Source organism: Notechis scutatus, chromosome 4 (assembly GCF_049901735.1).
Source record: "Notechis scutatus isolate UNSWTSFEM ecotype Mainland chromosome 4, rNotScu1.2, whole genome shotgun sequence".
Taxonomy (NCBI): Eukaryota; Metazoa; Chordata; class Lepidosauria; order Squamata; family Elapidae; genus Notechis; species Notechis scutatus.
The window spans coordinates 123442701-123465850 of record NC_142012.1 but is presented as its reverse complement, the minus strand read 5'-3'; the positions used below and the strand labels follow the sequence as shown (position 1 = coordinate 123465850).

Sequence of the window (23150 nt, the reverse complement as noted above, 5' to 3'; positions counted from 1 at the left end):
GAGAATAGGTAGCAGAAATTTTGAATAGTTCGGAGAACCGTTAAATACCATCTCTGACTGGAGATTTTACAGTATACTTCCCCTGCCACACCCACCAAGTCACGCCCACAGAACCAGTAGTAAAAAATTTTGAATCCCACCACTGATGTGGTCACATAGCCGATGATAACCAATAATATACATCTGCCTCATAATTATTGCAAATTATGACAATCACAAAATATTATTAATTAACTGCTGTACAGACCCAAGTTCATCCTTTTACCATAACTTGATTTGATGAATTTATAGTGGCTGGGATGTTGAACTTGATTATGAAGAATGTGGGATTTAATTGCAATTAAAATACCTTTTGCAATTGGGAAAAGGTGGATAACGCACAATGATCTTTGGATTATGCTATTTCAAAATATCTCTCCTTGTAAAAAATAGATCAGATTTTCTTCCTGACATTATAGCTATCCATATGAATGGAATTTCAGGAAGCATTCAGAATTGGAATCACGATAACATAGTCTAATGTATTGTCCATTTGTAACTATTCTCTCTTATTTTCTGTTGAACTTCCACATTCATCTTAATCCACTAATATTGAGGTGATGGAGTTCAGTTACTGTATTACTTAATAATCTGTTCATACGTAATTCATTTCATCTTTAATAATTTTAATAATTTCAGCATGACCTGAAGTAGTAGTTTGGGGACAATAGTGTGACAATGTATGTATTCAGATAATAGAAACATTTAAAAGAGAGGAAAAAAGTATGTTACCAAAATATTTCTTCTGTATACTGTATTTGCTGTAGAACTGAAGTTTTGTGTGTGTTTTTTGGGTTTGTATGTTAGTGTTATTGTTCTATTTGTTTCAGTTGTATGCAGAATCATGTACAGAAATACATGTTTTCTGAATATCTTATCTGTAATTTCAGCCCTATTCCTGCAATGACGAACAAGTATTTTCCTTTATGGTTTGTTGCAGTAGGTGATTTAGAGCAGTGGGCTGGGGACCACTGGTGATCCGCGAGAAAATTTTGGTGGTCCGCAGAGAAGTGTCACCCCCAAAGCACTCCCCAAAGCAATTAATCCAGGCTGCGTGGGAACACAAGGCTGCATCACCCACATGGCCTGCGGGAACACAAGGCTTGCGTCGCTTGCATTGCAAACAGCATGAGGTAGTGAAGGGAGGGGGGAAAGGGCAGAGGGGGGGAACTTGCCCCACTCGCCTCATGCGCCTCGTCTGGCCACTGGGCTGCTTCTTTCCGCTTCTTTCTTCTTCTGCTTTTGGCTGCATGCAAGGAAAGCAGCAAAAAGTCTTTCTTTATCTCCCCCAAACTCCGCCAGAAATAAGTTTTTGGGACCCTGCAAGGTATCCTGCTCCAAGAGGCTGCACCGGTGCGACCGGGCTCACAAAGACTCATTTCTGGCAGAGTTTGGGGGAGAGAAAGAAAGACTTCTGCTGCTTTCCTTGCATGAAGCCAAAACTCTCTCTCTCTCTCTCTCTCTCTCCCTCTCCTGAGAATGGAGCTGGAGACGGTATCCTGCGATCTCAAATAAAGAATGATCAAAAACAGGATGGGGAATTTTCCTGCAGACTTTTTTTGGGATTTTCCCAGGGTCTCTGGTCTGGGATTTAAAATTATGAGTTTGGTGGTCCCTGAGGTCCAAAAGGTTGGCGACCCCTGATTTAGAGATAAAAGGTATATAAGGGGTAGAACTTCACAGTGGCTCAGTGAGGTAATTTGAATATCAGCTGCTACACATCCAACACTTGCATAACAAAAGATTTCCATTGGAGTTGCAAACTGCATATATTATCCATATGGTCAAAAATATTTTCAGTACACCCAGACATCCAGTTTCTCATTGATTTTCTATGCATTTTCAAATCCAGTGTCAGTTTTACAAAAAACTTTAAATCAGTATGCAGCAGAATAAAGACACAAAATAGTTCAATACAGGTAGTCTCCACTTACAACAGTTCATTTAGTGACCATTTGAAGTTACAAAGACACTGAAAAAGTGACTTATGACCATTTTTCACACGTGTGACCGTTGCACATTGTCATGTGATTTACATTTGGATGCTTTACAGCTGACTCACATTTATGACAGTTACAGTGTTCCGGAGTCATAGGATCCCCTTTTGCGAACTTCTGACAAGCAAAGACAATGGGAAAACCAGGTTCGCTTAATAACCATGTTACTAATTTAAGAACTGCATTGATTGATTTAACAAACGTGGCAAGAAAAGTCGTAAAATGGGGCAAAACTCAGAAATTTCTCCCTTGGCAGCATAAATTTTGACCTCATTTGTGGTTATTAGTTGACCACCTGTACTATCCAAGTTTTATGGTAAGGGATAAAGGGCTGTGACATATTAATACAATGTTTACACATTTGTAGAGAGAAAAGAAATGATATGATACTTTCTCCCTGCTATACTACTTTTCTAAATAAAGGGAGCCTTTTCTACACAAGTAAATTTTACCTGATTTGATCTTTTATTTGTACTTCTGAATCAGTTTCATCTATTTCATCCACATCATTTTTCTTTCAGCCTGTTCCCCATGTAATGAAGTGTCTACTGTGTACTAACACACAAGAATAGAAATCAACAGACCTTTTTTGAACTGCCGGGGAAAAAGAACAAAATAAATGAAGTTGGATGATACTTTTGGCAATGAATGAAGGAGTATATTTTGATACAAAAACCATATTTTTGTCCATCAAACCAACATTTTATACCAGTAACGGAATTAGCAGCCTACTGCAACCAGACCAGTTTTACTTTACACCTTTTAGGTGGGATGAAGCAAAGAGATTAGAGTTGCTATGTAGTGTCATACAGCCTTTCTCAGTTTAGTACCTCCCAATGTGAAGCTGTCAGAATGTTCAGTAATGCCCAGGCAGACTGAGAGATTTGGGGAGCTGAAATTCCCACATCTATAAAGTACCACCAAGTTATAGTACTTAAGAGATTTAGCAAGCAGGGGGCCAAATGAGGGGGAAACTAAAAAACTCATTGGAAGCAAGTGCATTACATTTCCATTATGATAAATATTTTTAAGTATTGATAAATATCCATGGAAATGAGGGTGAAGGTCCATTCTCCAAGCTTGTGAGTTGGTTTCCAAATGTTTTGTTACTAGGCTAGGAAAAGGTGGACTTTTAAAATATTTGATTTCAAAAAATAGATGGAATGGACTTTGGCAGATGGAATATAAATGCACATGAAACAGAACTATTGCCTGTGAGATCACAGCTGAGATTGTGAATTGGCCTTTTAGATACCCTATACCTATGTGTTTATAGAGATCTTCTAGTGTAGAAGTAATCTTATTTTAATACAAGAAATAATAACTAAGTACTGCAGAGTATGGCAAGAGTAGATTCCTTCCATGACAAAGATGGATGATTCTTTTTGACTAAAATCCCAGAACATATTCATCCATTCATTCATTTTCTATGGCTGCCCATTTCAGTCAATGATGGAGAAAGTATCCTAGTTCAAAAGGTAGGCATTTAAAATTAAAGTATTCTGAACTCATGAATTAGTTTTAAATGTCAAGCAGCAGAATATATAGTTCTTCCAAACAGAAATTCACTTTTGGAAACTTCATTTTTTTCCATTGGAACAGTAGAAATTGGCATAGGAGAAATGAAAATATTGTCATCAGATAATTAAGAATCATAATTGTCAGTTTATTGCCTAACATCTGGAAATCTATCACTAGATTCAGTTGTATTTTTTTTAAGTTTACATACCTGTGCACACAAAATATATGTGTAAATATATGCTGCTCAATACTACCTATTTAATCTAAATATTGAGCATAAACTTTGTCTTAAGAGTAGTAGCAAGCAAGACAGTGAGTTTCCAAAGGAAAGTATTCTGAATGTTTTAAAACAATCTGTTTTTTTATTAAGCTGTGCTAATATAAAGAGTTTTGGTCCTTGGTCCTTTGGTCCCTGGATTTTTTACATAATTACAAAGAAATGCTACCCCATGGCCTGACTTGCTCTATCAAATTTTAATATTATGAAGGTAAATGTTCCCCAAGAATGGTCACAAGGATTTGGAGGCTTTGGTTTCCATTTTAGATTATTTTATCTATTTACTGGGGAGGAGTTGCCTGCCTCATTCAAAAGTATCTGGGTGGGTTATAGTTCCAATATTAATATGTACACGTAAAATTGCAGAAAATACACAATAAGCACCTCCACCACCAATTAAACCACAGATGAAATCAGAGAATAAGTAATAAAATAAAACAGATGGCAATAACTATAAATCAAAGAATCTCTTAAAAGTCTTTTTAATAATTTTCTGAAGTCTGATAATGTATTTTTTATGATAGACAAGACTAACAAAATAGTTTCCTAAAATAAGTCCACTTCAAGCCATCCTTAAAAGAATTATCTTTATTCTGGCAAATCAGCCTCATATATCTTTTAGATGCAGCAAATCTAAAAGAAGTTTCAAATCTTTATGGCTGATCCAGTGTAGAGGGAATTTACATGAGTTTTTGGTTGTCAATCTTCATACACATTGCTCAAAAAAATAAAGGGAACACAAAAATAAGACATCCTAGAACTGAATGAATGAATGAAATATTAAATACTTTGTTCATTACATAGTTGAATGTGCTGACAACAAAATCACACAAAAATTATCAATGGAAATCAAATTTAGCAACCCATGGAGGTCTGGATTTGGAGTTACTCTCAAAATTAAAGTGGAAAAAAACACTACAGGCTGATCCAACTTTGATGTAATGTCCTTAAAACAAGTCAAAATGAGGCTCAGTAGTGTGTGTGGCCTCCATGTGCCTGTATGACCTCCCTACAATGCCTGGGCATGCTCCTGATGAGGTGGCGGATGGTCTCCTGAGGGATCTCCTCCCACACCTGGACTAAAGCATCCCCCAACTCCTGGACAGTCTATGGTGCAACATGGCGTTGGTGGATGGAGCGAGACATGATGTCCCTGATGTGCTCAATTGGATTCAGGTCTGGGGAGCGGGAGGGCCAGTCCATAGCGTCAATGCCTTCGTCTTGCAGGAACTGCTGACACACTCCAGCCACATGAGGTCTAGCATTGTCATGCATTAGGAGGAACCCAAGGCCAACCGCACCAGCATATGGTCTCACAAGGGGTCTGAGGATCTCATCTCGGTACCTAATTGCAGTCAGGCTACCTCTGGTGAGCACATGGAGGGCTGTGCGGCCTCCTAAAGAAATGCCAACCCACACCATTACTGACCCACTGCCAAACCGGTCATGCTGGAGGATGTTGCAGGCAGCAGAACGTTCTCCACGGCATCTCCAGACCCTGTCATATCTGTCACATGTGCTCAGTGTGAACCTGCTTTCATCTGTGAAGAGCACAGGGCGCCAGTGGCGAATGTGCCAATCTTGGTGTTCTCTGGCAAATGCCAAATGTCCTGCTGTAAGCACAACCTCCACCTGTGGACGTTGGGCCCTCATACCACCCTCATGGAGTCTGTTTCTGACTGAGCAGCCACATGCATGTTTGTGGCCCCCTGGAGGTCATTTTGCAGGGCTCTGGCAGTGCTCCTCCTGTCCCTCCTTGCACAAAGGCGGAGGTAGCGGTCCTGATGCTGGGTTGTTGCCCTCCTACGGCCTCCTCCACGTCTCCTGATGTACTGGCCTGTCTCCTGGTAGTGCCTCAATGCTCTTAGGACTCCGCTGACAGACACAGCAAACCTTCTTGCCACAGCTCGCATTGATGTGCCATCCTGGATGAGCTGCACTACCGGAGCCACTTGTGTGGGTTGTAGACTCCGTCTCATGCTACCACTAGAATGAAAGCACCGCCAGCATTCAAAAGTGACCAACCATCAGCCAGAAAGCATAGGAACTGAGAAGTGGTCTGTGGTCACCCACCTGCAGAACCACTCCTTTATTAACTGCCTATGCTTTCCACCTGTTGTCTATTCCATTTGCACAACAGCATGTAAAATTTATTGTCAATCTGTTGCTACCTAAGTGGACAGTTTGATTTCACAGAAGTGTGATTGACTTGGAGTTACATTGTGTTGTTTACATTGTGTTCCCTTTATTTTTTTGAGCAGTGTATAACCTAGAACACAGTATTAGCTTTCTGAGATCTTTCTTGCCTCTGTCTTGCTGCATATTAAGGAAGAACTCTGATATTTTGGAATGCCAAGTCTCGATGCTGTGAGTTGGCCAGAATAGTTAGGTTGACCATCTTTTTTGGTCAACCTGGGGTTGCAGTCAGCCTGGCAAGCTCCATTTCTCACCCAGCAGCAGATGGTGACTGTCAAGGGATGCTGGGAGGGGAGGAGCAGGGTGGTTGCCTCGGTGATTTTTCTATCTCCACAGCAACGGAAAGGTCACCCAGAAGGTCCCCCATGCTCTCCTTTCCTGAATGAAGCTCAGAGATCTGTTTAAACGTGAGTTAGGGGTATGGCTATAATTAAGGCTCTGCTGAGGTGAGAGAGTATCCAGTGGATGAATGGGGTTTATATGTGAGTTTTCAAGCTATGTGGAATTTATTTGGGGGCGGGGGGCACTTCTGAAAACTCTGGGCTCTTTTAAATGTTCATAATTGGAGTTATGCTTCATGCAAGTAAAATGAAATCTGAATTCACACTGCTTTATCCTCACACTGAGAATAATCTGTTATTCATATGTCTGTGTCAAAATACAGGTAGTCCTTAACTTGCGACCACAGTTGACCTCTAAGTTTATGTTGCTAAGCGAGATGGTTAAGTGAGTTTTGCCCCATTTTATGACATTTCTTGCCACAGTTATTAGGTAAATCACTGCAGTCGTTAAGTTAGTAACAGTTATTAAGTGAATCCGGTTTCCTGATTGAATTTGCTTGTCATGACACATTGTAAATATGAGTCAGTTGCCAAGCATCTGAATTTTGATCACGTGGCATGGGGGATGGTGCAACGCCTGTCAGTCACTTTTTTCAGTGCCATTATAACTTTGAACGGTCACTAAACGAACTGTTGTAAGTTGAGCACTACTTGTACATGTAAAATTAATTTACTTGTCTTGGGATTTGGTATGTTTCTGAGTCTATATTGTTCAAAGCTAACGTTTTGTCCGATACATAGCAGCTTCCATTTTATCACAAGAACAGCCCTGTATGCATGTTGAATGGGTTTATATAAAATTGGGTGAATATGAATTACAGTTTTGCTCAGTTTTTCCAGTCGAAATTTGTTCAACCTATAATCCATGTCATTTTATTATTTTAAAGAATACACAAATATTGTGTTAATGTTTGTGTACATTTCTCATAATGCGTTTAATATACTGTACTTGTATGTGAATTATGCACAAGTGATTTTTACATATATGGGTTTGTCTGAATTTTGTCTCTAAATTCATGCTTCTTTATACACATTTTGTTCTGTCACATAATTCTGAAAAAAAAAAGATGGATTTTGGCATTAGAACGTATATTTGTTTGGATTAAATAGCACTGAAATGCAATCCAAATTTCTTGGTTTCCAGAGCAACTACTTCTAGAGCAACTATATCTTAATTGTAAAGAAGTATATGTCTCAGGAATGAGTAGTGTGGGCCACTCTTCAAGCTGTTTTCTTCATATCATTGCTGGGAAAGTGACCAAAAAGAGTCTTTGAAATGCCAGGAATAAATATGCAATTATAGCATAATTTATCACATGCCAACAAGAATTGGTGACAATTCTTAGTGGCCATATAGATTTTCTCCATAGAGATCAGTCCCCAACCTGGTTCTTTAAGTCTTCCAATAGTGCATCCATTGCAGCTGAATTAAGTTCATACAACTTACTATTGATCATGTTTCTGCAATTGTCAGCTAAGCATTCCCAACACTAATTAAATAATCAGTACCAATAGCTATACCTGAATGGAGAAAATGAGTACCGCAACATGTGTGATATAGACATGATGGCACCTGCCATGGGTAGAACTAGTCTTTCTTGCTTACCAAGAGCTGCTAATGTTTTGGCATGTTGCTTCTTCTAGAAGAACAAAGGCAAGCCCTAGCTTTGTACTGTTGATTTAAATGAGGAAAAAGGGAAGGAGTGGAAAATTCATAACATCCATAAAAATGGAATGGGAGGAAGGGAGAGAAACTGGAATCTTTGTCAGTGAAATGCATTGATTATAGAGAAAATTGATGAGCAGCACATGGAGCCCTCTAGTGACATTTGTTGGCTGGCTGAGAGAATATCTCTAGAATCGCACTGCTGTTTTAAAGGATAATCCACCAATTGTTTTTGTTATGTTTAAATGGCATCTACCTCAGTCCCCGTGCGCTTTTCTGAAATTGATATGGTTTAAGAAAAAGCCATAACGGTCTTAGTGTTGGTTATTGAAATATGCACTAAAAACCCAACTGCAAAACATCCCTTTCTTGGAAGAACATGGTGGTTATAGGCAATAAAGATGAATGAATGTGACTTGATGAACTAATCAAATCTGTAGTAGATTACTGTTCCTATCTTTGGGGAGTTTTGTGAAGTTGCCAACTCTTGAGGTCTGTAATTATAAAATATTCTATTCTATCATGCTTTTCTAGAGTATAGGATGAATAGTAGCCTTTTGGAACTGAAGCCTTATATAATATGTTCCATATAAGTTTGCATTGGCAGGAATTCTCAAATCCAGGGTAAGCCCCTTATAGCACATGCTTTCCTTTTCTTCAATAAAAGAAAATTCAAATAAACCATATTTAGTATTCTTGGAGTCACTTCCCAATAGTTCACCCAACAGTGGTATTAACCTGCCTTTCATTGAGGGAAGATATTGTTCCAAAATGATCTTGAAACTTATCTCTGTTAAATGCTTTGATGGTACCAAATCATATGCCCATAAACAATTTCAGAAAGGTTAGAATATGAAAATAGACTCTACACTGAGGATTTTCATCATTGTGCTTAAGCTGCAACTGTCAGCAAGCAGAATCACATGTCTGGTAATCTTGTGCAGAATGAAACACCATCTATAAACTCGGAACAATCCAAGTAGTTAGAGTTACAGTAATCGTAGGTACAAATTGGATTATAATATGAGAGTTTCCTAACCCTGAGTACTAAAGGCTGCAATTTTTATACCCCACTAAGATCAAAAGGATCTAGGCAACCTTTCTTGTATATGTATCAATATGTATCTGAAATACATGAACTTACAATCCTGAAACATTTATTTGTCTCAGATAGTATGGATTATGTATTAAATCCTTTTGTCACCATTTATTTCTAGTTCCTGTGTTTATTTTTTGAGGAAACTAATGTATCTTCCAAAAAACATTATGCTGATAATTGTGAATGTATACATCAACATCACACAGAAACTGGTGTATATTGCCACAAATATTATCCTAAGTTATGTTAGGGTTGCTTAATTTTGTTAGTTGGTCTCATTGATTTGAAGTACATGTCTGTGATATATTACTATGTTTCTCCAAGAATACGCCCCCCCAATAGGAAGACCCAGCATGTTTTCTAGGCATAAAATGAAATTAAGCCCCTCCCCCAAATTTAGGCCTAGTTTAAAACATGCGAAATTGGGGGGGTGGGGCGGGGGGAACTTGCCATTAGGAGTGCCCCGCAGGCAGCTACGCCTCACCATCAGCCGCTCCTAACAGCCAATCATGGTGGAGTACAGAGGGCTCCCTTACCTCTCCCTTACCTGGGTCAGCAGGCGGGCGGCGTCAATGTGGATGTCCGGCAGCATTTCAGCCGCTTCTCAGGCCTCCGTAGCTTCCACAGTTCCCACCAGTGCTGGCGCCTCTCTCGCCAGCGCCGTCTCCAACAACAGCATCTGAGTCACTCCCGCTTTTCCCCTGTCCCCGTAACAACAGGAAAAAAAAACATTTTGAGGTACCTGGGAGCACCGCACGCTGCGTTTTGGTTTAATCCAGAGCGGCTGGGTGGGCGTGAGAAGAGCCAAGCGAGCATCTCTGCTGCTGCTACCCTTGGTGCTCCAGCCTCGGGCTCTGCAAGTTTGCAAAAGTCCCGGTGCACAGCCCGTTCCTGCATTCCAAGGGCCCAGGCCGAGCTGCAGCTGTCCCTCTCTCGCCAGCGCCGTCTCCAACAACAGCGGCAGCAGCGGCGGGAACCGTGGAAGCGTTTCAGCCACTTCTCGGGTGGGGGAGCCGCCTCCGTAACTTCCACGGTTCCCGCTGCTGCTGCTGCTGCTGTTATTGGAGACGGCGCTGGCGAGAGAGGGACAGCTGCAGCTCAGCCTGGGCGCTTGGAATGCAGGAACGGGCTGTGCACCGGGACTTTTGCAAACTTGCAGAGCCCGAGGCTGGAGCACCAAGGGTAGCAGCAGCAAAGACGCTCGCTTGGTTCTTCTCACGCCCACCCAGCCGCTCGGGATTAAACCAAAACGCAGCGCGCGGCGCTCCCAGGTAACTCAAAATCTTTTCTTTTCCCTGTTGTTACGGGGATGGGGGAAAAGTGGGAGCAACTCAGATGCTGTTGTTAGAGACGGCGCTGGTGCGGGGGATTAATTCACCCCCGAAAAGACGTCCTAGCCGTTTTTTCGGGGCTCAAAAAAAAATAAGGCCTGGCCTTATTTTGTGAGAAACACGGTACTACTTTTGGGTTGTACCATCTAACAAAAATCAAAATTGTTTATCTACAGTAGGTTTGGCTGAGCAGAAAAAAAAATTCTGCTTATTAATTGTAGATCTCAGTTAAAATTCCCGGAAGAATTATCAAGGCAATAGAGGAAAATGCTTCCTTTAAATATTAGATTTTTATCAGGTACTGTCCTCCTTTACACGTAGTCGTTTGAAATGACATTAGTGGGCTACCTTAATAATTTAACTACTTCTATTAGGAACTTCAAGACATGAAACAGACCTGCAGGGTGAGTCTTAGCATGTCTGTAACTTCATAATGATATTCCACAAATGTTACATTTTTTCTAAGTAGCATTCATTAATCTATGGCCTTTTTTTCTCTCCTTCAGGCTGTTCCTCTAAGTCATTCAAGCTGTACTCTCCAAAGGAGCCCCCAAACGGCAACGCCTTCACCCCCTTTCACTCAGGCACTATGCTGGATCGAGATGTGGGGTAAGAGAAAAGTGCCTTTAGTGCAAAATTGGGATGTTCTTGATCAAAATCAATCAAATCTCAAACCTGCTTATGTTAAGCTGTGGGGCATAATCTTTATAGCCACTGAAGGGACTTTGAATTCCAGATCAGAAGAGATGAAAGACATGGGCTCTGACATCTGACAAACAGTATGTACCTTTTAGCCAACCTGGATATGGCCTGCAAGCTCTCTGCCCAGCTAACCAGACATTGTCAACCTAATTAGTGTAATGATTTGTGGAAAGCATCCCAACATTGATTACTTTGGAAATGAGGTGGTCATTATGGCTGCTAAGATACAGGAAATAAAACTGTTAAGGATACTGTTTTCTTCCCAATTGAATCAAAATCAAATACAAAACATTCCCCCATTCATATTTAATTTATATTTTTATATTTTTTTCAACTGGCAAAGTGTGCTTGATTTGTTTTTGAATTTAAAATTAGAGAAACACCGTGGGGGGAAAAAAAAGACTATCCAGGATACAAAGCGGCTCTTTTTTTTCAAGATCCATTCTTGATTGGAAAGAGGCTAGGCCAACACTATTAATCATGCAGAGACACTGAAGGTACTATTTTGTGCTGGTATAAATTTGTGATTATTTATATTCTGCTAGCATTCTTAGGAGCACAGTTTAAATATCAGTAGTCTGGAGCAATGGATTTCAAGTGGTAGGAAGTTCCAGGTCAGTTTGATTGTGTGTGATTGTTGGAAAAATGAGTCCACTTATGCAGTGATCCACTGACCTATAACATACTGCTCTTCAGTGATGAGGAACCTGAAGGTAAATGTGAGTCTTAAAATAGAGCAAACTTTCTTGCAGGAATTTTGGACAGAAATCCATCTCTGCAGTTCTTATAGCAGAGTTAACGACCTGAATATGATGTGGGCCATGAGAATTGCCTGCATGTAAAAAGGAGAAGGAAGAATAAGAATCAAAACTCCCAAGCAACTTCTTACCAGACAAAACATGCTATCAAACTCCTTGACAGAGCAGTGGGATCTCCATGGTGTAGGAATGGCCAGATTCATAAGGCTTGGATAACCGGTTTCTCTTGGATCAGTCTCCGGGGGAAGGGAATATAGTTTCCCTTTGGTATGATTGCACTACATTCACACCAAGTGTTGATAAATGAAATGAAAATATGTCCTCCCTTCTGAAGAAGTTATCAAGTTGTGGTATTTTTAAACAAAACAGGAACTCTTTATCTGACTGCTTCCTTTTTTTTCACTGATCTTTCGTTTTCTTTTCTTTTAAAAAATGCCAAAATACAAGCAAAAGGACAAAAAAAAGTATTTTCCACAGATGTTCACTAAGATACGTCCCTGTTAAATCATTTCAAATATTCCAAGACAAACTTTCTTTAATTATATTTTGGCTGTTCCTCAATAATTCTCCACTGGTGTGAACTTTGTTGCAATACTTTTGGTTGTGAACTTTGCCAGTAATAGTTGAACTGATCTAATTGGGGTTGTAGCTTAAAAAGCCTTCATCTAGCCTGATGTACACATGTTTTGAGTACAGTATGAATTATCTACAGCACTCAGTGTGTTATAAGGTATGGTGATCATAATAATACCCCATAATAATAACACTTCAATACCTTTGAAGTCACAGGAGGAGTCTAAGCTAAGAAATAAAATCTGAAATGGGAGGTGGACATTGGTAAAACATGTTCTCTCCCGCTCCCCTTTTCCAAAGTTATTTGTCTGGGATACACTCTGCTTTGTAATGAAATGAATTGATGGGGTTTTGATTAATTAATCTTGTATGTGCTTATTTCTTTGTAGACCAACTCCTATGTATCCACCAACATACCTGGAGCCAGGGATTGGGTAAGATATCATATAAAGTCTGTGTGTATCCTTGTTCAACTTAATGCCCTCCAAATGTGTTGGTCCTACTGGGGTGGAGGTGGGGAGATAAAATTGAAAAAGCTTCTTATAATACTAACCAGAGTACAGCTAAATTATAATATTTCAAGTGTGATTAAAATGATTTGTGATTATTATTTTCTTATTATTTATAAGAAATAAATACAGATAGCATCTTATTTATTGCTTTTTAATTAATAAAAAGAAAAACACAAAGATAATAATGATGAGGAAACATATTGTCAAAGATAAGAGGAAAAAAACAAAAAGTGTTTTAACAAAATGAAAGAAATATGACAAAGGAAACATAGTATGATATGATGTTACAACAATAAACCATTATAGTTCTATATATACTAGTCTGATGCAAATATTCAAGAATGTATGCATTTCATTTGAACAATTACCTTATTCTATACTGTATTCTGTATACAATAAGTTACATTGGGCTATATATGATAGATGATACGGTATTTGCCTCTTAACACAAAATATGTTAAAATTCATCTTCATCTCTTAGATGAAGTTAATATATCCACTTCCATCTGATTTTTATACCATCTTTCTCCAATTTTTAAAGTTGGTTGTTTCCAAAAAGTCAATTTGTTAGGCTATTAAAATTCCATAACTCTCCAACTGATGTAATTGCTTCCAGAGATACATTGCAAGCAATTGTAAATGTAAGCCAATTGTCAAGTTCCTGAAATGCAGTCATATGACCATGTGGTGGGTGGTGTAACAGTCATGATTTCTAGAACAGATCATTTTTCAAGCTCATGGTAACGTCAAATGATCATTAAGCAAACTGTCCTAAGTCAAAGACTACCTGTAATTTTCTGCAAGTTACAGAATTGGAATTGCAAAACCCCAGAAAAATCATTTAGAAATATTCTAAACAATTTATTTTCTAAAAATATTTTCTAGATATATATAAAGTGATTTCTTAATCTTTATAATCAGGATAGAAGAATTTAAAATTTCCCATGAAGTAATCAAATCCTATTAATATTCAAAAGCATCAGCATTTAGTGATTTGCACTCATGAGATAATCATTAGCACTTGTGTACAAAGCCCTGTTTAGAAGTTTCTAGAGGCTACAAACATGTTTAGCGAGAGTCCTGCCCTGTCCATACTAATTAGCTAATGCAGGTTCTGCTGTACTGCCTTAATTCATTTTAAAATGTTTTAGGTAATTCTCACTTAACTGCCCTATTTAGCACCGTTCAAAGTTACAGTGATGCTGAAAAAGTAACTTTACAACTTGTCCTTGCAGTATGACTGTTGCTGCAGCAACTTTGTGATCATGTGATTGAGATTTGGGCACTTCACAAACAGCAGATATTTGTGACAGTTACAGTGTCCTGCAGTCATAGGATTGTCATTTTGCAGAGTCAATGAAACCAATGGAGAAGCCAGCAATAAAATTGCAAATTACAATCACATGATGTCTCGCGTAACTACTGTGTGTGATTCACTTAATAACCACAGCAGAAATGTGGTTATAAGTCCATTCTGGTCCCATTATATCTTGCTTAATTATTGTTGCTTAGCATCAAAGTTGCCAGTCCCAATTAAGTGAGGACTGTCTGTAGTCATCCTTTCAACTGTACTGGAACAATATAAAGTTATTTTTGACCTGTGTCATAGATTTCTAGCCTGTCATTTCATATGGCTCAATGTTGTAGGAATAAACTTCCTCTTCTGGATGGGCATAAATTACGCTATTTTTTCCCTTGAGTAGGCTATAGGAGATGTATAGAGTAAGTTCACTGTAATTATTTCTCATGTTGGTGAATCTCTCTTTCAGAACAAGCTCTAAGGGTAGCAAATTTTAAAGTTATTGTAGTTTCATCATCTAAGTGTTTGTTACGTCCCAAAATTGGTTGGGCGATTCCTTTGCCTCTTCAAGAGATGGGCAAAACCTCACCACCCACATTTTTGCTATGCCATTATTGGGGACCAATGAAACTTCCCTTTAAGGACTCAAAGGGTTTCTAAAAGTGCTGCTCCAAGCATGAAAAAAAGTGGGATAAAGGCTCATTGCTCTCTAATTCTGGGTTTGGTGGCATCAAATTCTGCAAAATGGACTTCTCTCAATCTGCTGATCTTTTTTAACAGACCATTATGCTTCCAGAGCATCCTCTGATATCTTTTTCTACTTTGTTATTCAATGCACAAGTTGAACTTCTTTGGTTTGACTTCTGTTTCTATCCGATTATACATCTCTTGGTCTTGCGATTTAGTAGTTTTCTCAAACAATAGAGGACCTGATATACAAAATGGTCCAAAATACTACTGTTTCATCAGTCCTTATTCTGATGCTTCTGTCTTATTGATGGGACTCCTGGTCTAAGATAGCCAGTATTTGCTTTCTTATCTAGTTCCAACTTTTTCAAACAGAAGTGATTTGTTTTGCCAAGCAGAAACTAAATACTCTTACTACTGTTGATTCTCTAGTCAAGATCATGTTTATGTTTCCTTTTTTTTTTTCATTATTATGTCTACTTCTGTTCCATTAGTCTTTCACTGGAGACTAAGATTAGAACTGAAGACCATCCATTTTGGAAATTGTCTATTCGGCAATAAGACTAATCCTGAATAGGGTCCAGAGTGTTTCATTCAGCAACCTGAAAGCTGTCTATAGCAACCAATTTTCATTTCTGTTCATTAACTTTTATGGTTCTGCTCTTGTTTGGTCTAAAGATAGAGGTTCAGGTTTTTCATATAGAAGGCCAAGCAGTCTATGATCAGGTACTCTTGCCAGATACTGGAACTGTCAGTTTGATTATTTTTCGAATAATGTAAGTTCTGAACTGTTAATATGTGTTGTTCAAAGTTATAATACTGAGTTTTTTAACCCAACTCAACACCAAACTGCCCTCTTGATTTCAGAACAACTGGAATGGTATCAGAAGTTTCCTTGAAAGATGATATTATTAGATATATTTAAATAATAGGAAGACTGGTATTTGAATGGCATATTGTGACTTTGAATAACCAAAGAATGAAGGACTATGTCTTAGTATGAACATATATAATAATACTAGGATTAGCAATGGTGACTTGATTAGAAGCGAGAATAGAGGTAGAAATAAGAAATAGGAGGAATATTAGCACAAGTAATTTTTATATAACAGAATATAAAAGTAATAATTTGATGGAAAAGATCAGGTGGAAAGATGGTATTATGTATGTTTATAATGTCATTGGCATTAAAATGGAACATTGAAATAATTGAATAACTACGCTAAAACCCATGTATATTACTACTAGGATTATATGTTTGATTAATATAACAACTATTATGATTATCATTATTGATGTTTGTATCAAAATGAATTATACTTAGGAGCCACAGTGTTCATGTATTGATATTGATGTATACCTAAAATAAAAATCTAATAAAACTTTAAAAAAAATTCCTGCAAAAATAAGCAGTTGGGAATACTTCTCCAAAAGAAAATATTTCCACACTCATGTCCAACTATTTTACATTAGTAAGGATAGTGAACTTAGATTTTATCACTTCACTTATCTTTTGAGGTATTTATTTTAGAATATTTATCACTTCCCTCCTCCTACAAAATGAAATGTGACCTTTTATAGACTGCAGGATGCTTATTTTCATGTTTTTGTAGTGTACTTACTTTTGTTTTAATTTACTACCATTTTGTAGTAAATTTGCCCTTTTATGGCCCTGAACATATTTTCTAAGTTAATGGAGTTATTATGCTTTCCTTTATCTGCAAGTTATCAGTCCATTCCCTTAAGTAGATGACTGTTATATACTCCTGTGCAAAGTTATCCTGCCGAGTCCTTCTCCTTTTCATCCTCTTGGTGTTCAGATCAGTTATGAAAAAGTTTCCTTCTTCCCTCATAGTTTATTCAATTTACAGGGGCAATGATTATGTTGTCAGAGAAATTGCCTTGATATCATTATCATGGGTTTGTAGGTTTAAAGCATGTATGCATAAGATCCTTTCTTTAGCAAAAAGAACCCACATTGTTCTTCAGCTCTTCACATGGCAGCTTGCATTCTTCATATGACAATCAACTTCAGTGTTTTGTTCTGCAACCTACATAAGTGCTCCCTGGAACTGTGGTAACTCCATTAAATTTCCCTGAATATGAATGTACGATAATTCTTGCTCCCCATTCCATCCTGGAATGTGGCTGTTTTCTTTTGACCGTAGCTATGACATCAGCTCAACAGGCTAAAAAATTGCACCCTACAAAGAAAACTCCCTTCTTCATTTTTTCATAGGATGAATATTGCCTAGATATTTCCTGCTGCCAAAACAGTTTCTGTTTTTTACTTTGACATAATTGTGCCCCCTTTCCCCCCCTCTAACGTCGCCGGAAACATTGCTCCATTTATTGGATGTCTGTTACACTTTTGTCTTTTACTTGGACTTTATGGCATCCTTTTGCCAGGTCCAAAGCTTAGGCTTTCTGCTCAAATGGGTGGTCGTAACCATCAAGGATTATTATGAGCTCTTATGCTGTCCTCAACAGCAAGACTGAGACAGGAAAGCTGTGTATAATTTGCCATTAACAGATGTCTCAGAACTTTGCTGGGCAGGGTGCATAGCCTCAAACTTCATCCCTTATTATAGAAATTTTGCTTCTAAAAGGATGCAGCCTTTATAGAGCTCTCCTCTTGGTCATCTTTGTGGGCCAAACCATGTTCCTAGTAAGGAGTTTGCTAATCAGCAATCTTTCTGAATCACAAGGACCATGATGAAGAAGAATGGGTACTTATTTGTGATTGCATTTCTTTGATTGGTCATCTATTAATTTGCCTGTTAATTTACCTCATAATCTCTGAGGTGATTTGGCTATTTCTTTACCCCACTGTGCTATTGTTAGGAACTGAAGCGGTTCAGTGTAGTTCCTCTAAATCAGTGGTTCCCAATCTTTTTTTCGCCCCGCACCCCTAAAGAAATTTCACTCGAACCTCGCACCCCTGAAATAAATAATAAATAAAAATGCCAACATATAGCCAATATCCTATTATTTACCTGGACTTTTATCGCACCCCCTGGAATATCGTCTCGCACCCTCAGGGGGTGCGAGCACCCCAGGTTGGGAACCCCTGCTCTAAATGTTTCTGTAAGCTCCTGAAGGTTCTGTGAAGGTGCACAACCTAAGTGAGCGAATTCATAGATTACCTCTGAAAGAACTGTTCTTAAAGGTAAGTAACAAGTTTATTCTCCCTCGAGCCGCTCGGAGCATCCAGAGACTGGGATGTGCTTCCGAGTCCTCTTCTTGCAGGCTGAGCTTTAGATGAGGAAACGCTCCGCCCCTCACGTGACATCGCGGAGCGCCTCCCCAGTCTTTTGCTCAGCCTCGAAGAGTCAGGCTGTGTGTTAGAGAGCTCCTTGGCTGATCGCAGATTCCTTCCTATTTCTCTTTCTGATAAGGTTTGCCTTCTTTCTCCTCCTGCGCAAAGGGTCTGGACTTAAGGAAAATTTTCCCTCGTCCCTGAGACGAAGCTGCGGGCTCGCAGCGCGTTTAGCGCTACCCCCCCGTCCTTATCAGATCGCATCGCTGCCTCCGCGTTGCCTCGTGGCACGCGTTGTTTTACTTTCATTTACTGCTGGATTCCCCCCACCCCAAACGCCGACCGGGAGGGTTATTGCCCCTAAGGCCCTAGGCGTGCCGAGCTGACCGGCAAAGCCCTCCTTTTCCGTCCCGGGCGTCCCCGACGGTTCAGCTCGCGTCGCCATTTTGGCTCCGCCTCGTGGTCGGGCGCCTTTTTTCTGGTTCTAGCTGCGGTGAATTAGAGCCCCAGGCCTTGGGTCAAAGCTTTGCTGCCCATTTCTTTCTACCTGGCTCGCTTTTTATCTTAGTTGGCCTCCCGCAGTCCGTTTGGGCGAAGTTGCAGCCCCCTCCGGTTTTGTTTTCCCTTGTCTGGAGGCCTGCTGCCAGAGGCCCTCTCTTCTACATAGGCCTCAGGCGTTTATTTGACTGATCCGGCCTGTACTGAGATACCAGTTACTGCTACTGTTCGAGAATAAAAGGAATATATTTGCAAAATAATAATAATAATAATTTCTGTTTTTTTGTACAGTAATAATTTTTTTTCATAGATATATAGACATTTACGGATAACCTGTATATATATTGCGTACAAAAAAAAAAAAAAGAGAAAAAGATAAAAAGAACAAACAAAAAGAAATCAAAGGAATTACAAATAGAGTATCTATTTTTTCCTGTACATACTATATTATTCAGATACCTCACTGTTATCTCTGTACACTACAAATTCCAAAAGGGGGAGAGGGCCAGCTTCACCTTCACCCGGCCTCATCCAGGCCTATTCTGGGCGAGCCAACCGCCTTTGCTAGTATTGTTACCTAACATGGCAGACGACAATCCATCTAAACGTCCTTCTTTGAAGGCTAAAGCAAAGTCCCACTACTTGCGCAGGCAGGACAAGGAACCTAAGGGCTCCAGACAGGACAAGGAACCTTCCAAGGCGCACAACGTGACGCCTTGAGGCGCCACAAAGCGTTAGAAAAAGAGTTCGACCGGCGTTCAAGGGAGTCCCGCCGGAGACGCCTATACCTCCTCCTCCAACCCCTTCTACCTCTGCTCTACCTCTCCCCTCAGACCCTTCTTCCCTACCTAGGCGCAGTTCGCTTCAGGGTCTTCCGACCCCGGACCTCCGACCAGACGGACCCCGAAGCCACCTTTACACCCACAGCCGCTGGTCTGCGCCAGGATGAACCCTCTACCTCCGAGGTTCCACCTCACATCAAGGCTTGGATGGAATCAGCCATCCGCCAGGGCATAGCAGAGGCACTACAACACGTGTCCAGATCAGGTTTCTCTCCGCGAGCCTCTGAACACGATTCGTTATCACTCAGATCCCTTCCACAACCGGTCCCCCAACTGATCAGGTACTCTCTCAGAGGGATAGCCCTCCACCGGTTGGGGCCCAGATGGAGGAGGAAGGGGACTTTGGGGACTTCAGGGAGGAGGAAGAGGATTCCCGGATGGGATCCTCCCGCTATAGTGAACCCCTCTTAGAGGCTGACATCATGGAGGGGGAGATGTCGGAGGACGAGGGCCCTTCCCCGACCAACCCACCTTTGGGGGCTGTTCAAACCACATATGTTCAAGTCCCTCCTCCTTAAGGCCAAGAATGTATCTGGCCTTCTTCCCCAGTCCCCTGCTGAACCCCCCCAGTCCAAGAGGGCCCAGAAGACTCCATTTTCACCCAACCAGTGGTGGAAGCCGAGGTCATCCCATCCCCTCCCATCTTCGTAGATCTGGTTGCAAAGCAACTTACCTCCTCAGGGACACCTCCTGCTCCATCTAGCCAAGACAAGAGATTCTTCAATCTCGATGCGGCTCTGTCTAACCTTCTGAATATCCCGGAGGTTGATGACCCCATTGTGGGTCTAGCTTCTTCCTCTACCCCTAGTGAGGCCCTAGAGGCCTTAAAGCCTGAGGACAGGCGGGCGGAGCTGGCGCTGCGTGGGCCCACCTATCTGACGCCTGGGCCATTAAATCGGCTACGGCCGCCTCATTTTTCACCAGGTCTTCCATCCGCTGGCTACGTCAGCTCAAGGACCACATCCCTGCTTCCAATCTGAGAGCTCACCAGGATATAGCGAAGTTAGTGGCTGCAGCCGAGTTCTCGGCTGACGCCACTTACCAGTCGGTAAAATTTTCTTCCAGAGCCATCACGTCGCACGCGTTTCGCTCGCCGCATGCTATGGCTCAAACACTGGCAGGCGGACGTAAAGAATAAGGTCAAGCTGGCCACTGCTCCCATTACGGAGACAAACTGTTTGGCCCAGCTTTGGAACCACTGCTGGTCGAGGGCTGCAGTAAGAGAAAGTATTTGCCCTCCCTTTTTCGAAGATCGGAGACCAGGGGCCCCCAGCCCTTCGGAGGAGCTTCCCCGCCCTTCTACCAACCCCCTTCCCGCCCAGATACCCTAGACCTCCTTCCTTCCGGTCCCAGGACCGCCGGACCCGGGTGACAGAACCAGACGCGGTGGCGGCTACAAGAGACCATTCCGGGATCGGGAGGAAGGCCCTACCGTAGAAGGTAGATCCTCTTCCTCCTCCCCATTGGCGGCCGCCTCAGCCACTTCGCCGCCCAATGGGACATATCCACCTCCGATGCATGGGTTAGGGACACAATCAGGTTTGGTCTCGCCCTGGAGTTCAGGTCCGCCCCCTGATTGTTTTATCCCATCCCCTCCTCAAGGGATCCCTCCAAACGGGCTCTAATGGATGCAGCCATCCATCATCTTCTTGACATCCAGGCCATTCAACCTGTCCCTCCGGCCCAGAAGGGAAAGGGTTTTTACTCCCATCTCTTTGTGGTGCCCAAACACTCTGGGGGTTGGAGAGCCATCCTAGACTTGAAACGGCTCAACCGTCACCTCATCCAGCGTAGATTCAAGATGCACACCTTGCAATCAATTCTCTTAGGCACCAGGCGGGAGACTGGTTATCTTCCATAGATCTGTCGGAGGCATACCTCCACATTCCAATCAGGCCCTCCCATTACAAATTCCTCAGGTTCTGCCATAATAACCTTCATTATCAATACGTGGCCCTACCCTTCGGTCTGGCTTCGCCCCGGACCTTCACCAAGGTCCTGGCGGCCCTGGCGGCCCATCTCAGGACCGTTCCCGTCCGCCTCCACTGCTACTTGGACGATATTCTTATTCTCTCCCCGTCCAAATCCCAGGCAGTCAGGGATACCAGGGTCACCCTCTCCGCCTTACGGGCACACGGTTTTCTAGTCAATTGGCAAAAGAGCCAACTTACCCCTTCTACTCGAATTAACCACTTGGGGGCCATAATTGATTCGGTGTCACAGAGAGTTTTCCTCTCTCCGGAGAGGTTCCTTAGCATTCAAGCCCTGGTAAATCAGATCAGGCGTTCAAGGAGGGTGGCCTTGTTGGACCTCTCTAAATTGTTGGGCAAAATGGTATCATGCATCTCCATTATTCCCTGGGCTCGTCTACACAGCAGATCCCTCCAATGGTTCCTGCTCCCGTTCCAACGATCCGGAAGAAGCAACTCGAGGGTCAAGGTCAGGGTCCCTCCAAAGGTCCTCACGTCTCTTCTCTGGTGGACCAATCCCGCCATCAACAGAGGCCACCTATTCGCGGAACCTCAACGACTCACCGTCACTACGGACGCAAGCCTATCCGGTTGGGGCGCCATCTCGACTCGATCTCTGCACAGGGCAAATGGTCGCTGACCGAGCAGGGGTGCAGCATCAATTGGCTAGAGCTTCACGCCGTCCTTCTGGCCCTGCGCAGCTTTCCTCAGATCCGCAATCATCACGTTCGTGCTCACGGACAACGCCACGGCCAAGGCCCATATCAACAAGCAAGGGGGCACCCAGTCCATCCAGCTAATGAGGGAAGCCGAGCGCCTTTGCCGCTGGGCAGAATCCAACCTCCTATCTTTAAAAGCCGAACACATCTCCGGAGTAGTCAATACTCAGGCGGACTGGCTGAGCAGGGCCACGGTGGACCAGGCGGAATGGCGTCTCCATCCATCCCTTTTCGAGGAAGCGTCCAGAATATTCGGCCTTCCGGTGGTGGACCTCTTCGCTTCCCCGACCAACACTCAGCTTCCACGGTTCTTCTCCCGGTATCCGTCTCACAGGTCGGAGAATCACAACGCTCTGCGTTGCCCATGGCCCCCAGGGCTCCTATATGCCTTCCCTCCGCTCCCGTTAGTTCCCAGAGTAGTTCAAAAACTCATTCAGGAGAGGGCAGAACTTCTCCTGGTGGCTCCCTATTGGCCCAGGCGACCGTGGTTTGCGGATCTCCGCATCTTATCAGTAGCGCCCCCATGGAGGATCCCCCGGACAAGGTCTCCCTCTCTCAGGGGCCCCTTCTGCATCCGGAGCCTCAATGGCTCCAGTTAGCCGTCTGGAGGTTGAGCGGATCCGTCTGACTTCTGAGAATCTTTCAACTCAAGTCATCGACACTATTTTAGCCGCCAGGCGCCCTTCCACCACACGAATTTATGATGCCACTTGGAAAGGGTTCTGCAAGTGGTGTAGCGGGTCTCAGGTTAATCCCCTCTCTCCCTCGGTGGCACAGATCCTGGAATTTCTTCAGGAGGGTCTTCGCAAGGGGCTCGCACCTAACACCCTGAGACGGCAAGTTTCTGCTCTCTCAACCGTGGT

The 23150-nt window shown here is 42.0% G+C and overlaps 1 protein-coding gene across 14 annotated transcripts in view; it reads left to right on the top strand.

Annotated features, from left to right (window-relative positions):
- LDB1 (LIM domain binding 1) overlaps positions 1–23150 on the top strand; it is an 84854-nt gene that overhangs the window by 38930 nt on the left and 22774 nt on the right. For all 14 annotated transcript variants that reach the window (XM_087964678.1, XM_087964677.1, XM_026672122.2 and 11 more), the window contains 2 exons: positions 10974–11076; positions 12890–12934. In XM_087964678.1, coding sequence (XP_087820804.1) covers positions 10974–11076; positions 12890–12934 — 148 coding nt within the window. The remainder of the gene's footprint in view (positions 1–10973; positions 11077–12889; positions 12935–23150) is intronic.